Source organism: Cetorhinus maximus, chromosome 35 (assembly GCF_964194155.1).
Source record: "Cetorhinus maximus chromosome 35, sCetMax3.hap1.1, whole genome shotgun sequence".
In the NCBI taxonomy this organism is placed as follows: domain Eukaryota; kingdom Metazoa; phylum Chordata; class Chondrichthyes; order Lamniformes; family Cetorhinidae; genus Cetorhinus; species Cetorhinus maximus.
In genome coordinates this window covers 320,001-334,928 of record NC_135913.1, presented here as the reverse complement: position 1 = coordinate 334,928, position 14,928 = coordinate 320,001, and the positions used below count along the sequence as shown (strand labels likewise).

At 48.9% G+C, this 14,928-nt stretch overlaps 1 protein-coding gene across 1 annotated transcript in view; it reads right to left on the bottom strand.

Moving 5' to 3' along the window:
* Positions 1–2,526: 2,526 nt before the first annotated feature.
* Positions 2,527–14,928, bottom strand: part of LOC144672003 (CD5 antigen-like) — a 45,717-nt gene continuing 33,315 nt past the window's right edge. Inside the window, exons 10-12 of the mRNA XM_078533938.1 lie at positions 13,846–13,956; positions 7,410–7,518; positions 2,527–2,656 (exon numbers count right to left, since the gene is read on the bottom strand). Coding sequence (XP_078390064.1) covers positions 7,424–7,518; positions 13,846–13,956 — 206 coding nt within the window. The 3' untranslated portion in view covers positions 2,527–2,656; positions 7,410–7,423. The remainder of the gene's footprint in view (positions 2,657–7,409; positions 7,519–13,845; positions 13,957–14,928) is intronic.

Here is a 14,928-nt window from a genome sequence, read left to right as displayed (position 1 = left end):
AGGCCACAGCTGGAGTACTGCGTGCAGGTCTGGTCACCGCATTATAGGAAGGATGTGATTGCACTGGAGAGGGTGCAGAGGAGATTCACTAGGATGTGGCCCGGGCTGGAGCGCTTCAGCTCTGAAGAGAGGCTGGGGTTAGTTTTCCTTAGAGCAGAGATGGCTGAGGTGGGGACCTGATAGAGGTATACAAAATTATGAGGGTCATAGATAGGGTAGATAGAAAGAAACTTTTCCCCTTGGTGGAGGGATCAATAACCAGGGGGCATGGATTTAAGGTAAGGGGCAGGAGGTTTAGAGGGGATGTGAGGATTTTTTTTTCACCCAGAGGGTGGGGTGGGTAAGTGGAACTCACTGCTTGAGGGGGTGGTAGAGGCGGAAACTCTCACAACAATTAAGAAGTATTTAGATGAGCACTTGAAACGCCATAGCACACAGGGCTACGGACCGAGTGCTGGGAAATGGGATTAGAGTAGGTAGGTGATAGCATGGACACGATGGGCCGAAGGGCCTGTTTCTGTGCTGCATCACTCTATGACTCCATGCCCTCTGGCGGAGAGAATTCCACAGACGAATGACCCTCTGAGGGAAAAAAAATCATAATCCTCTTCTCTGCCTTAAATGGGAGACCCCTTATTTTTAAACTGCGTCTCCTATGTTGGGTAACATCCTTCCCCCTCAGGACCTGATACGTTTCAATAAGATCACCACTCATTCCCCTAAACTCCAACGGATACAAGTACAGCCTGTCCAACCTTTCCTCGTAAGATGCCCCCCTTCGACCCAGGGATAAGTCAAGTACACAGCGCTCTAGATGTGGTCTCACCAACGCCCTGTGCAACTTTAGCAATACTTCCCTACTTTTATACTCGATTCCCCTTGCAGTAACTGCTAACGTTCCATTTGCCTTCCTAATCACTTGCTGCACCTGCATACCAACTTTTTCTGTGGCCAGGACATACACCAGGACGCCCAGATCCCTCTGCACCGCCAAGTTCTGCAGCCTCTCTCTCTCTCTCTCCAAGTCTCTACTCTTCCCGCCAAAGTGAACACATTCACATTTTTCCCACCTTACAGCCCTGACTAAGTGTCGAGAGAGAGGGGCAGTCCCAATTGGTGGAAGGATGTAGAAACAGGGGGGCCCTGGTTCAAGGTGATTGGCGCGAGGACCAAGAGCAAGGTGAGGAAAGGCATTTGTACGCAACGAGTGGCTGGGGTCTGCTCCAAGGTGGTGGAGGCAGATCCGGTCGAGGCCTTCGGAGGGAATTGGATCATTACCCGAAGGGAAAAGATTGTTGCAGGGCCGTGAGGAAAGGGTGGCGGGCGAGATGAGCTGAGTTGCTCTTGCAGAGAGCTGGTACAGGCACAGTGGGCCGAATGGCCTCCCCCTATGCTGTAACCATTCCATGATTCCATCTGAGGTCAGTGGGCACAAACTTGCGAGTTTGGATCTTCTTGTGCCCCATCCCCACCCCCTCCCCACCACCCCTCCCTCCCCCACTCCCCACCACCCCACGCCCCTCTCACCAACCTAATCTGACTCGGCATTGCACTGAGCCAGCCTCGTACATTTAACAAAGCGCCTCCATTCTGCCCAATTAGCTCGTTCTGCTCCCCCACCCCAATTCCTGTAGCACCCTGGGACATAGACACACCTTATTACCCGCTCAAGATCAGGCCGTTTGGTAGCACAGAACTAGGGTTTTGCTGAGGATTGCACTCGTCAGGATAGACTCGCAAGAATAACAGATCTCAAAGCGAACAACAATTCATACCGCAGGGGAAGAGAGTGCTCACTGGTTGGCAAGCGGACTCTGATTGGCAGAGGCGTTCAAGATTCACAGCCACGCAGGCCCCACCCACAACGCCCGAGCCTAACCCAATCTGACCGCGCCCACAAAGCTAGACCCTGCCACCACCCACCCACACCCCCCACCCAACGAAACTGACCCCACCAGCACCCCCCCCACCACTCCCATCCCCCCACCCACCCACCCCAGGTCGATTTCTGCCAATTGTACAGCAAGGGATCAGGGAGGCAATCATTTCCCTGAGAGGAACACGGGCAGTTTTCAAACCTATTCACACAAAAATTTCGTTCAGAGGCTGACCAATGAAACGAGCAAAGAGGCGCGGCATCCTTTTCTACAGTCATTTTCCAGTGAACCCGACGACTGACAGATAGCAAACCGGGCAGTGCTATAAAAAAAAAACGTTTGGCCCTTTTTGCTGATATATATATATACATTTTCGGCTCTCCCAATGCCGCTCAAACCGAGTCACCCGTCTTCAGTGCGTCAGGGAACGCAGTTTAATGGAAGGAGGGGGAGAGAGGTAATTAAACGACTGCGTTCTGTCATGCTGCCCGCTTGCCTGGGCGCAGGGAAGATGTACGACTTTGCCAACGCTTTAGGGGCGTCGACTAGCGGAGTTCAATTTCCGGCGCAGTTTGTGGGCAACAAAATGGGAACTCCAGCCCAACGAGCCTTAATAGTCATTCGACCCAGGGGGTCGGGCAATGGTGGGGGGGGGGAGGGTCTGCCCATGTCCCTCGATGTCCAGGCTGCCTCCTTGCTCGTCGGCCCTCCCCGCATAACAGTCAACCCGAGCAGACCCCCCCAAGAGTGCGTTGAACTTCCAACAATGCTCCCTGCATCTGTAAAAAAAGAAAGGAAAGACGAGACCATGTTGGCCTGTTAAAGGGCGGATGTTCTCACTGCAGGTCCATTGCTGAATAAAAGAGATAGGTAGAAGCTTTTCGCCTTGCACTCATCAGGACACTTTACCAGAATACCAATAGGAGCAGAAAACAACAATTTACACTGCATGGGAAGAGAGTGCTGCTTGGTTGGCAAGTGGACCTTGATTGTTAAGGAATTAGAAACTTAGAAACCAGGAGCAGGAGTAGGCCATTCGGCCCTTCGAACCTGCTCCCCCATTCATCATGATCATGGCTGATCATCCAACTCAATAGCCTGCTCCCCGATTTCTCCCCATACCCTTTGATCCCTTTCACCCCAAGAGCTATATCCTTCTTGAAAACATACAATGTTTTGGCCTCAACTACTTTCTGTGGTAACGAATTCCACAGGCTCACCACTCTCTGGGTGAAGAAAGTTTTCCTCATCTCTGTCCTAAATGGTCTACCCCGTATCTTCATACTGTGACCCCTAGTTCTGAACTCCCCCACCATCGGGAACATCCTTCCTGCACCTATTCTATAGAATCTCGGAAGATTACCACCAATGCATCCATTATTTCCAGGGTCACTTCCTTAAGTACTCTGGGATGTAGTTTATCAGTCCCCGGGGATTTATCGGCCTTCAATCCCATCAATTTCCCCAGCACCATTTCCCTACTAATACTGATTTATTTCAGTTCCTCCCTCTCACTAAACCCTGTGTCCCCCAACATTTCTGGTATGTTATTTATATGCTCCTTTGTGAAGACAGAACCAAAGTATGTATTTAGTTGGTCAGCCATTTCTTTGTCCCCCATTATAAATTCCCTTGTTTCTGACTGCAAGGGACCTACATTTGTCTTCATCAATCTTTTTCTCTTCACATACCTATAGAAACTTTTACAGTCAGTTTTTATGTTGCCTGGAAGCTTACTCTCGCACTCTATTTTCCCCTTCTTAATCAATCCCTTGATCCTCCTTTGCTGAATTCTAAACTGCTCCCAAACCTCAGGTCTGTTGCTTTTTCTGGCCAATTTGTATGCCTCTTCCTTGGATCTAATACTATCTCTAATTTCCCTTGTAAGCCATGGTTTGGCCACCATTCCTGTTTTACTTTTGCGCCAGACAGGAATAAACAATTGTTGTAGTTCACCCATGCGCTCTTTGAATGTTTGCCATTGCCTATCCACCGTCATCTCTTTAAGTAACGTTTCCCAATCCATCATAGTTAACTCGCGCCTCATACCATCGTAGTTTCCTTTATTAAGATTCAGGACCCTAGTCTCAGAATCAACTACGTCACTCTCCATCTTGATGAAGAATTTTATCGTATTATGGTCGCTCATCCCCAAAGGGCCTCGCACAACTAGATTGCCAATTATTCCTTTCTCATTACACAATACCCAGTCTAGGATGGCCTGTTCTCTCGTTGGTTCCTCAACGTATTGGTCCAGAAAACCATCCCGTATACACTCCAGGAATTCTTCTTCTACGGTGTTGTTACTAATTTGATTTGCCCAATTTATATGCAGATTAAAGTCACTCATAATTACAGATGTTCCTCTATTACATGCGTCTCTAATTTCCTGTTTAATGCCATTCCCAACATTACCACTACAGTTTGCGGGTCTATATACAACCCTCACTAACGTTTTTTTGCCCCTTAGTGTTTCTCAGCTCTACTCATACAGATTCCACATCGTCGGAGCTAATGTACTTCCTCACCATGGAGATTGCACCAGTGATGGTGACTGGCAGTTATACTGTTGTTTCCCCCTTAGATTAGTATTCGTGCAAAGTGTCCTGATGAGTGCAAGATGAAAAGCCTCAACGTGTCTCTTTTTTTCAACAATACTCAAGCTCTGTACTACCAAATGACAATTTGTCTATTCCTCAGAATAATGGGGCTCACGGCATTAAGAATAATATTCAAAGGTTTATTTAGTTACAGTCGTTTGATAGTGCAGAACTTGAATATTGCTGAATGTCGCCAAAGCTTTATGTCTTGCACTCATCAGGACAAACACAAGAATGCCAAATTTCAAACGATCGGAACAATTTACACTACAGGAGAACAGGATGCTGATTGGTTAGCAAGTCGGCTCTGATTGGCCGAGTTGTTGCCATGGAGAAAGGGGGACTCCCCAAGCTCCCCGGCAATTCAATAAAGACACAAGGCGTGAACATGTTCCTTTTTATTGCAGAGAATAGGTCCCTGTGTGTGGATGCAAGTTGCTTTGAGCAAGCATAAATGAGCCATGTTACAACCTCGGCTGATATTCCTAAATTGGTTGTTAGTGCCGCTATTGGCACCCGTTTCTCCTGTGGCATAAATTGTTGCGATTGCGTGAACTTTGGCATTCTTGCATTTGTCCCGATGAGTGCAAGATGAAAAGCTTCAGTAACACATTCCTCTTTTTAGCAATATTCATTTATTTACATTTTCATTCTACCATGGGACACTTGGTGGTGCTGGCTAGAGCAGCATTTGTAGCCCACCCCTAGCTGCCCCTTCAGAAGGTGGTGGTGCTGAGCTGCCTTCTTGAACCGCTGCAGTCCCTGTGGTGTAGGTACACCCACAGTGCTGTTAGGGAGGGAGTTCCAGGGTTTTGACCCAGCGACAGTGAAGGAACGGCCGATACATTTCCAAGTCAGGATGGTGAGTGACTGGGAGGGGAACTTCCGGGTGGTGGTGTTCCCATCTATCTGCTGCCCTTGTCCTTCTAGATGGTAGTGGTCGTGGGTTTGGAAGGTGCTGTTGAAGGAGTCTTGTTGAATTCCTGCTGCGCATCTTGTAGATGGTACACACACTGCTGCTACTGTGCGTCGGTGGTGGAGGGAGTGAATGTTTGTGGATGTGGTGCCAATCAAGCAGGGCTGCTTTGTCCTGGATGGTGTCCAGCTTCTTGAGTGTTGTGGGAGCTGCACTCACCCAGGCAAGTGGGGAGTATTCCATCACACTCCTGACTTGTGCCTTGTAGATGGTGGACAGGCTTTGGGGAGTCAGGGGGTGAGATACTCACTGCAGGATTCCCAGCCTCTGACCTGCTCTTGTAGCCACAGTATTTATATGGCTAGTCCAGTTCAGTTTCTGGTCAATGGTAACACCCAGGATGTTGATAGCGGGGGGATTCAGTGATGGTAATGCATTGAATGTCAAGAGGCGATGGTTAGATTCTCTCTTGTTGGAGATGGTCATTGCCTGGCACTTGTGTGGCGTGAATGTTAAAAAAACCATGTGGGATGACTGGCTCTGTAAATAGTACAAAAGCAAGGAAATTATGCTAAAACTGTACGAAGCACTGGTTTGACCCAATCTGTAGGATTGTGTCCAAACCTGGGCCCCACAATTTAGGGGAGGATGTCAAGGCTTCGTAGAGGCCGCAGAGGAGATTGACCAGAAGCGTCCCGAGGATGAGGGACTTCAGTTCGTGCGGAGAGACTAGAGAAGCTGGGATTGTTCTCCTTGGACCAGAGAAGGTAAAGGGAAGATTAGATAGAGGTGTTCAAAACCATGAAGGTTTCCGATAGGGTAAATAGGGAGAAACTGTTTCTAGTGGCAGGAGGGCCGGGAACCAGAGGGACACAGGTTTAAAGGTTGGGGGGATCTGATTGAAACTTACAGAATACTGAAAGGCCTGGATAGAGTGGATGTGGGGAAGATGTTTCCATTAGTAGGAGAGACTAGGACCTGAGGACACAGCCTCAGACTAAAGGGAAGACCTTTTAAGACAGAGATGAGGAGAAACTTCTTTAGCCAGAGAGTGGTGAATCTATGGAATTCATTGCCACAGAAGGCTGTGGAGGCCAGGTCATTGAGTGTATTTAAGACGGAGATAGATAGGTTCTTGATTGGTAAGGGGATCAAAGGTTATGGGGAGAAGGCGGGAGAATGGGGTTGAGAAACTTATCAGCCATGATTGAATGGCGGAGCAGACTTGTTGGGCCGAATGGCCTAATTTCTGCTCCTATGTCTTATGGTCTTATGTCTTATGGTCTTAAAGCAGTTGACCAAGGGAAAAATTAAATCAGAGGGGAGATGAGGTTTAATTATATTTGTACAGTGAGTCGTTGTGATCTGGAAGGCGCTGCCTGAAAGGTTGGTGGAAGCAGAATATACTCAAAAAGGGAACTGGGTAAGTATTTGCGGGGGGATGAGGGGGAGGAGAAATTTGCATGGCTATGGGGGAAAAGCAGCAGGGGAGTGGGGTTAATTGGATAGGATCTTGCAAACAGCCAGCACAGGGGATCTTGCAAAGGGCCAGCACAGGCAGGATGGGCCACATGGACTCTGTCGGGGAAGTGTCATTCTCTGTTTAAGGCCTTCTGGCAATCTGTTAGGGCGTTGCTTACCCTCGCCACTGGCTGTATCACTTGTCAGTCGGTCACCTCTCAAAGTGACCTTCACATGCAGTGCGTTATGGCCAATTAATATAACCCTTTCCTTTTGCCTCCATCTTTGTAGGTGACCAAAAGGCCAGAGGGAACTAATTCAATCAACCCAGCGGTAATGGGGGTGGGGAGCTGAAGGTGAAGGGGGGGATTCCCTCGAAGATTAGGGTTCAAGGGTTTTGACAGCGGGCTGTGGGAGGAGATTAACTAGATGGATATGTTCCGTGACAGGGGGTGGAGTGAACGTTGGAACGTGGAACTGAGGTCATCGTCATGACCTTTCCCCTTTACCCTCCGCTTTTACAGCACCTCACTGACCAGGTCTCTGGATACTCACTCCGCCTGAGGGTGCTACAATCGCTGGGCGTTTGTGTCGAAGAAGTCATAGTCACTTTCTGAGGAGTTGTCTCGCACGATTACTGGGAGGTTAGCTCTCCGCTCCAAAGCTGTTGAAAACAAGGACATTGATCGGTGAGCTGGGAGCAGTAAGAACATAATGGTGGAAGACATTCTGATCCATACCCTCCTTATCTCTGTAACCTCCTCCAGCCCCTGCAACCTGCCCTATCTCTGTAACCTCCTCCAGCGCCTATAACCCTCCCTACCTCTGTAATCCCCTCCAGCCCCTACAACCCTCCCTATCTCTGTAACCCCCTCCAGCCCCTACAACCCTCCCTATCTCTGTAACCTCCTCCAGCCCCTACAACCCTCCCTATCTCTGTAACCTCCTAAAGCCCCCACAACCCTCCCTATCTCTGTAACCTCCTCCAGCCCCTAACAACCCTCCCTATCTCTGTAACCTCCTCCAGCCCCTACAACCCTCCCTATCTCTGTAACCTCCTAAAGCCCCCACAACCCTCCCTATCTCTGTAATCCCCTCCAGCCCCTACAACCCTCCCTATCTCTGTAACCCCCTCCAGCCCCTACAACCCTCCCTATCTCTGTAACCTCCTCCAGCCCCTAACAACCATCCCTATCTCTGTAACCTCCTCTAGCCCCTACAACCCTTCCTATCTCTGTAACCTCCTCCAGCCCCTACAACCCTCCCTATCATTGTAATCCCCTCCAGCCCCTACAATCCCCCCACCTCTGTCACCTCCTCCAGCCCCTACAACCCTCCCTATCTCTGTAACCTCCTCCAGCCCCTACAACCCACCCTATCTCTGTAACCTCCTCCAGCCCCTACAACCCTCCCTATCTCTGTAATCCCTTCCAACCCCTACAATCCCCCCTATCTCTGTAACCCCCTCCAGCCCCTACAACCCTCCCTATCTCTGTAATCTCCTCCAGTCCCTACAACCCTCCCTATCTCTGTAATCCCCTCCAGCCCCTACAATCCTCCCTATCTCTGTAACCCCCTCCAGCCCCTACAACCCTCCCTATCTCTGTAACCTCCTCCAGCCCCTAACAACCCTCCCTATCTCTGTAACCTCCTCCAGCCCCTACAACCCGCCCTATCTCTGTAACCTCCTCCAGCCCCTACAACCCTCCCTATCTCTGTAACCTCCTCGAGCTCCTACAACTCTCCCTATCCCTGTAACTCCTCCAGCCCCTGCAACTATCCATATCTCTGTAACCTCCTCTAGCCCCTACAACCCTTCCTATCTCTGTAACCTCCTCCAGCCCCTACAACCCTCCCTATCTCTGTAACCTCCTCCAGCCCCTACAACCCTCCCTAACTCTGTAACCTCCTCCAGCCCCTACAACCCTCCCTATCTCTGTAACCTCCTCCAGCCCCTACAACCCTCCCTATCACTGTAATCCCCTCCAGCCCCTACAATCCCCCCACCTCTGTCACCTCCTCCGGCCCCTACAACCCTCCCTATCTCCATAACCTCCTAACAACCCTCCCTATCTCTGTAACCTCTCCAGCCCCTACAACCCTCTATATCTCTGTAACCTCCTCCCGCCCCTACAACCCTCCCTATCTCTGTAACTTTCTCCAGCCCCTACAACCCTCCCTATCTCCATAACCTCCTAACAACCCTCCCTATCTCTGTAACCTCTCCAGCCCCTACAACCCTCTCTATCTCTGTAACCTCCTCCAGCCCCTAAAACCCTCCCTATCTCTGTAACCTCCTCCAGCCCCTACAACCCTCCCTATCTCTGTAACCTCCTCCAGCCCCTACAACCCTCCCTATCTCTGTAACCTCCTCCAGCCCCTACAACCCTCCCTAACTCTGTAACCTCCTCCAGCCCCTACAACCCTCCCTATCTCTGTAAACTCCTCCAGCCCCTACAACCCTCCCTATCTCTGTAACCTCCTCCAGCCCCTACAACCCTCCCTATCTCTGTAACTTCCTCCAGCCCCTACAACCCTCCCTATCTCTGTAACCTCCTCCAAGCCCCCACAACCCTCCCTGACTACGACTATGTCAGGCTGTTGCTTGACTGGTCTGTGAGACTAGCTCTCCCAATTTTGTCACAAGCCTCCCCCGCCCCCCCACCGATGTTAGCAAGGACGGCATTGTGGGGTCGACAGGGCTGAGCGAGTTTGCCGTTGCCGCGTCGGTGTCAAAGTCGATGCCGAGTGGTCTGTACGGTTTCATTAACAACTTGACACATCCCAAGGGCTTGCTCGGCCCTTTCAGAGGGCTTTTAAGAGTCAACCACATGGCTGTGACTCCAGATTTCCACAGCATAAGGGGCATTTGTGAACCAGGTGGGTTTTTAATGACAGTCAACAATGGTTTCATGGTCATCGTTAGAGATTTGATTCTAGGTTTTTATCGAATACAAATTCCACCATCTGCCATTCTGGGATTGGAGCGCAGGTTCTCCAGAGCATTCCCGTGGGTCTCTGGATTAATAGCCCATTGACAACATCACTGAGCCACCACCTCTCCTGAATGTGAGCTCGAAAGGTACAACAGAGGAATTGTTCTCTGCCAAGAGAATACAACATGGAGCAGCAAACAGGTCTTTGAGGTGATGTACGCCACCCATCATCAGGCTTTCTCTCTCCTGAAGAGGGATGCCTACATCGACCAGGATCTCCTCCAGACGGCGGAGAATGTCAAGACTACCAGTGTCGCTGAAAATAAAACTTTTTTTTGTCGCATGTGGCGCATCTGTGTGTACTGGAAGCTACATATATTAATGCACGGGGCCCTGTTCTTTGCAGATGAGAAAGAACCTGTATGCACATTGCGCCTGTTTCAGCTAAACAAAATCAGTGACAACCATTGGCTGGTTCATTTCCTAGCACAATGGCTTGACCAATCAGAGTCAAACCGCTTGGTTTAAATCTTAAACAATACTTGGCAGTTAACTGTCAGTCGCCATCAACTTGTGCATCCTCCATGGCAATGCCTCTACCAATCAGGGTCCACTTGCCAACCAATCAGCACTCTCTTCTCATACAATATAAACATGTTGTTTCCCCTGACATTTGGCATTTTCTTGCAATTTGTCCTGGAGAACGCAAGATGAGAAACTTTGACAAAAGAAAATGTCTATTTTTTTCAGCAATACTCAAGTTCTGTACCACCAAACAACCACCGCTGTCGTCAGCCAGCCAGAACAACACGGCCCCGAGTCCTCAAGAACTAAAGAGCATTCAGGCTTGGATTTCACCTTCGATCTCTCCTCTCTTTGCAGGGCAGATTTGTCCATCATCATTCCAGGTTCCGGAAAGCCCCCAGTGATCAGACCCAACCTCCCCCCTCCTCTACGAGGTTAGCACGGCACCTCTGGTGGAAGCAGTGCCAGAGAGGGATCGGCAGTCTGAGAAGCCTCTACCGCCAACCGTGATGATGGTACAGCTGGTCGACATAGCAACCACTGTGCACACGCTGCAACTTCCAGCCAGCGTGCCGCAACCACAAGAGGTAGCAGTCTCACACCATCGACAACAAAAAGGGGTGAGAGTACCACTAAACATGCTTCTCACCACAGCAACGCTCTTCCTCAGCCTCAGAGGGCTTCAAAATGGCAGAAAGAAGGGAAAGCAGCACCAAGGAGATGAGTGCCATGTTCGTCCTATAAAGAGAAATATAATTTGTTCCAATATTACTGTGAAGCAGGCTTGTGGGGGCTGTGTGTATGTGTGTGTGTGTGTGTGTGTGTGTGTGTGTGACTAATTTAATTAAACTAAAGACATTCAGACTGCAAGGTTTAAATCATCGAAGGGTTAGGGGTAAAAGCAGGCATTTTGAAGTGGCCATGAGAAAGCTAAGATGGGATACAAGTGGACACAGCGTGAATAGGAATTTGCATTAGGAGACAAGTGAAGAGTTGAATTTTTGGTTGTTGAATTTCAAAGAGAAATAAAAGGAAGTTTTACAACTGGCAAAGATCGTAAATGAATAAAGCAAAGTTATTAAGCTTATTTTTCCTGAATGTAGAGGCCGTGAAGACAACATGAAAGATTTTTTATATTCTGGGAAAGGTAGCTTCCAAAGAAAGTTAAGAACAATGGATTTAAGATGAAAGAGTAAAAAACCTATTTAAAGAAATACTAAAAGTTGTATGAGAGATATGGCCACGTGGTATCTTGAAGAGTGTGTTGTGCAAGAGCAGACCTGTGAAGTAAGCAGCCTCTAGTCACCCCAGAGAAGTGTTTGTTTGTTCGAGAAAGCAAGATTTTGACACAAGCCTTGAATTTGCATTGTTGAGTGAGAAGGAGAGAGAAGCCTGTGAAATACCTCCCTTATAGCAACAATGGGTGCCTTGCAGTAATATTACTGGATTTTTAAAATAGATTAAGAATCTGTAGGGACTGTTGCCTGGAAAAAGGTGTTTATTTGTGAGCCGAGCTAATTAGAAATCTTTTGGGAAATGTTGTAAGTCTAAATTTAACTGTGTAACGGGAAATGTTGTAAGTCTAAATTTAACTGCGTCACTGTAATTTTGTGTGTTTAGGTTTTCTTTTCTTTTGTGAATAAATGTTTTAATTTAATATTTAAAATCTCCAAAAGTGGAAGTGGAATCTTTACTTCTGATGTCAGCACATGTACCTTCTCGTAATAAATACAAATTGCAAAACCATTGTGATAGCTTGGCCAAGTTTCCCTTTGGGATTCGGTCAAGCTGGCAAGTATCACCTGCCATATCATAACAGTCCACCCTGCAAGAAACAGTCGAGGACAACAGCAACCATGGACTGACGTAACAGGCAAATGGACCAGACGTGGTTCCACAAGAAACACTGGAAGAAACAGATGAGAGGACATTCAAGTGCCAGTCCAACCTCCAAGCCAACAGGAAGAACTGGAAACAACAGGGCCTGCTGCTCCTCTGACAGAACGGCAAATGAGATGTGGTCGGGTCATAAGGCCTCCAGACCACCTTGAACCTCTAACTTCAAGGACTTGAAAGGTGGGGGGGTGGGTAGGGAAATGTTTTTATTGCCTATGCTTGTAATAGCAATAATGTTGGAATAGCATTAAGGTTGTTACAATAAGGTAAATGCAGAACACTAACAACAAGACGAGATTTGATGTATATTAATGTAACTCTATATGCATGGGATAAATTCTTGGTGGGGGGAGGTGTAGTATAAGGGTCTGGTAAGTACAGGGTTAATGTAAGACTGAGTACTGTACCGTCCACACAGCGACGTAAGAAGGCACGTGAGCCAGAGCTAGAGTCAGTTTGGTGTTGTCCAGAGAAGCGCTAAGATTTAGGCTTGGAGGTATCTCCTTGCCTGTACCCTTCACTGTATATACGTATATAGTGACAAGTAGTTAATAAAGGCTTGCTGTGAACATACAGAAGAGTCCGAAGACTTCCTTAACAGACACATTCTGTATCCAACACCATTACAACACACACTGTCTGCCACATTTAGAACACGAGAGCATAAGAACTAGGAGCAGGAGTAGGCAATTTAGCCCCTCGAGCCTGCCCCGCCACTCATTACGATCATGGCTGATCTCATTTCGGCCTCAACTCCAATTTCCCGCCCTCTCCCCATAACCTTTCAACCCGTTACTGATTAAAAATCTGTCTATCTCCTCCTTAAATTTATTCAGCGTCTCGGCATCCACTGCGCTCTGAGGTAGTGAGTTCCACAGATTCAAGACCCTTTGAGAAAAGTAATTCCTCCTCATCTCTGATTTAAATCTACCACCCCTTAGCCTAAAACTATGACCTCTCATTCTAGAATGCCCCACAAGGGGAAACATCCGCTCCACGTCTACTTTGTCTATCCCCTTTAGCATCTTATATACCTCAATTAGATCTCCCCTCATCCTTCTAAACTCTAGTGAGACTAGGCCTATAATGCTCAATCTCTCCTCATAAGACAAGCCCCACGTCTCTGGAATCAATCTAGTGAACCTCCTCTGAACCGCCTCCAATGCAACTACATCCTTCCTCAAGTAAGGGGACCAAAACTGTGCCCAGAACTCCAGGTGCGGTCTCACCAATGCCTTGTACAGTTGCAACAAAACTTCCCTATTTTTATACTCTATTCCTTTAGCAATAAATGCCAAAATTCCATTTGCCTTCCTCATTACCTGTACCTGCATACTAGCTTTCAGCGATTCATGCATGAGGACACCCAGATCCCTCTGCGCTGAAGCGCTCCGAAGTTTCTCTCCACTTAAATAACGTCGCCTTTTTATTCTTCCGACCAAAATGGATAACCTCACGCTTATCCACGTTAAACTCCGTCGGCCAAGTTTTGGCCCAAACGCATATACGACATGACAGAAGTGAGCACATTTCAAAATGTGGCCCCCATTGGGTTGTCAAGCGCTTTTGGGACATTGGTAAAAAGGCAATGCAGAAACGAAAGCCTTCTCTTATTCCCACCTCCATCTTCTTACCTGGGTAAGCAGAGAAAGAGTCCTTCTGTGGCGTTCCTGCGTAGAGGTTGCCGTCCGCACTCTGGGTGGAGACCGGTCTGAGATTGGCGTTGTTATTACAGTGGAATGACACTGGCAAAATAACGTTAAAGAAGAGACCGTTAAACACCGGCCTTCACTTCTGGGGACAGCGGGGGGAGGGGGGAGGTCAACTCCAGTGGGGGGGCAGAGGGGCTGAAGGGCTCCTCTCTCTTTAATCGCCTCAAAGAGGGGTCAGTCAATTAAGGCGTGGACTTTTCACCCTTTAGGACCTGATATTTTCTCCCTGCCGCTCGTAACAGTCGATGCGAAATGCGTTTTCCTGTCTCGGGCCGATTACAAGAGATCTGTCTCCCTTTCAGGGTCGATTAGAAGCCCCATTCTGAAACGCCCCCAGGTGGGTCAATGGGAGAACTGCAAGGTGGCTCACTGTGTCCGTACTCCCCTTTGTCTCTGAGCGTGAAGGTTGTGGGTTGAAACCCCACTTTGAGAGGCTGGAACCACATAATCGAGGTCAACGTTTTGAGTGCAGTGCTGAGGGAGTGCTGCACTGTCGGAGGGTCAGACCTGAGGGAGTGCTGCACTGTCGGAGGGTCAGTACTGAGGGAGTGCTGCACTGTCGGAGGGTCAGTACTGAGGGAGTGCTGCACTGTCGGAGGGTCAGTGCTGAGGGAGTGCTGCACTGTCGGAGGGTCAGTGCTGAGGGATTGCTGCACTGTCAGAGGGTCAGTACTGAGGGAGTGCTGCACTGTCAGACTGTCAGTACTGAGGCAGCGCTGCACGGTCAGAGGGCCACTACTGAGGGAGTGCTGCACTGTCGGAGGGTCAGTACTGAGGGAGTTCTGCACTGTCGGAGGGTCAGTGCTGATGGAGTGCTGCACTGTCGGACGATCAGTACTGATGGAGTGCTGCACTGTTGGACTGTCAATGCTGAGGGAGTGCTGCACTGTGGGAGGGTGAGTACTGAGGGAGTGCTGCACTGTTGGAGGGTCAGTACTCAGGGAGTGCTGCACTGTTGGAGGGTCACTGCTGAGAGAGTGCTGTACTGTGGGATGGTCATTACTG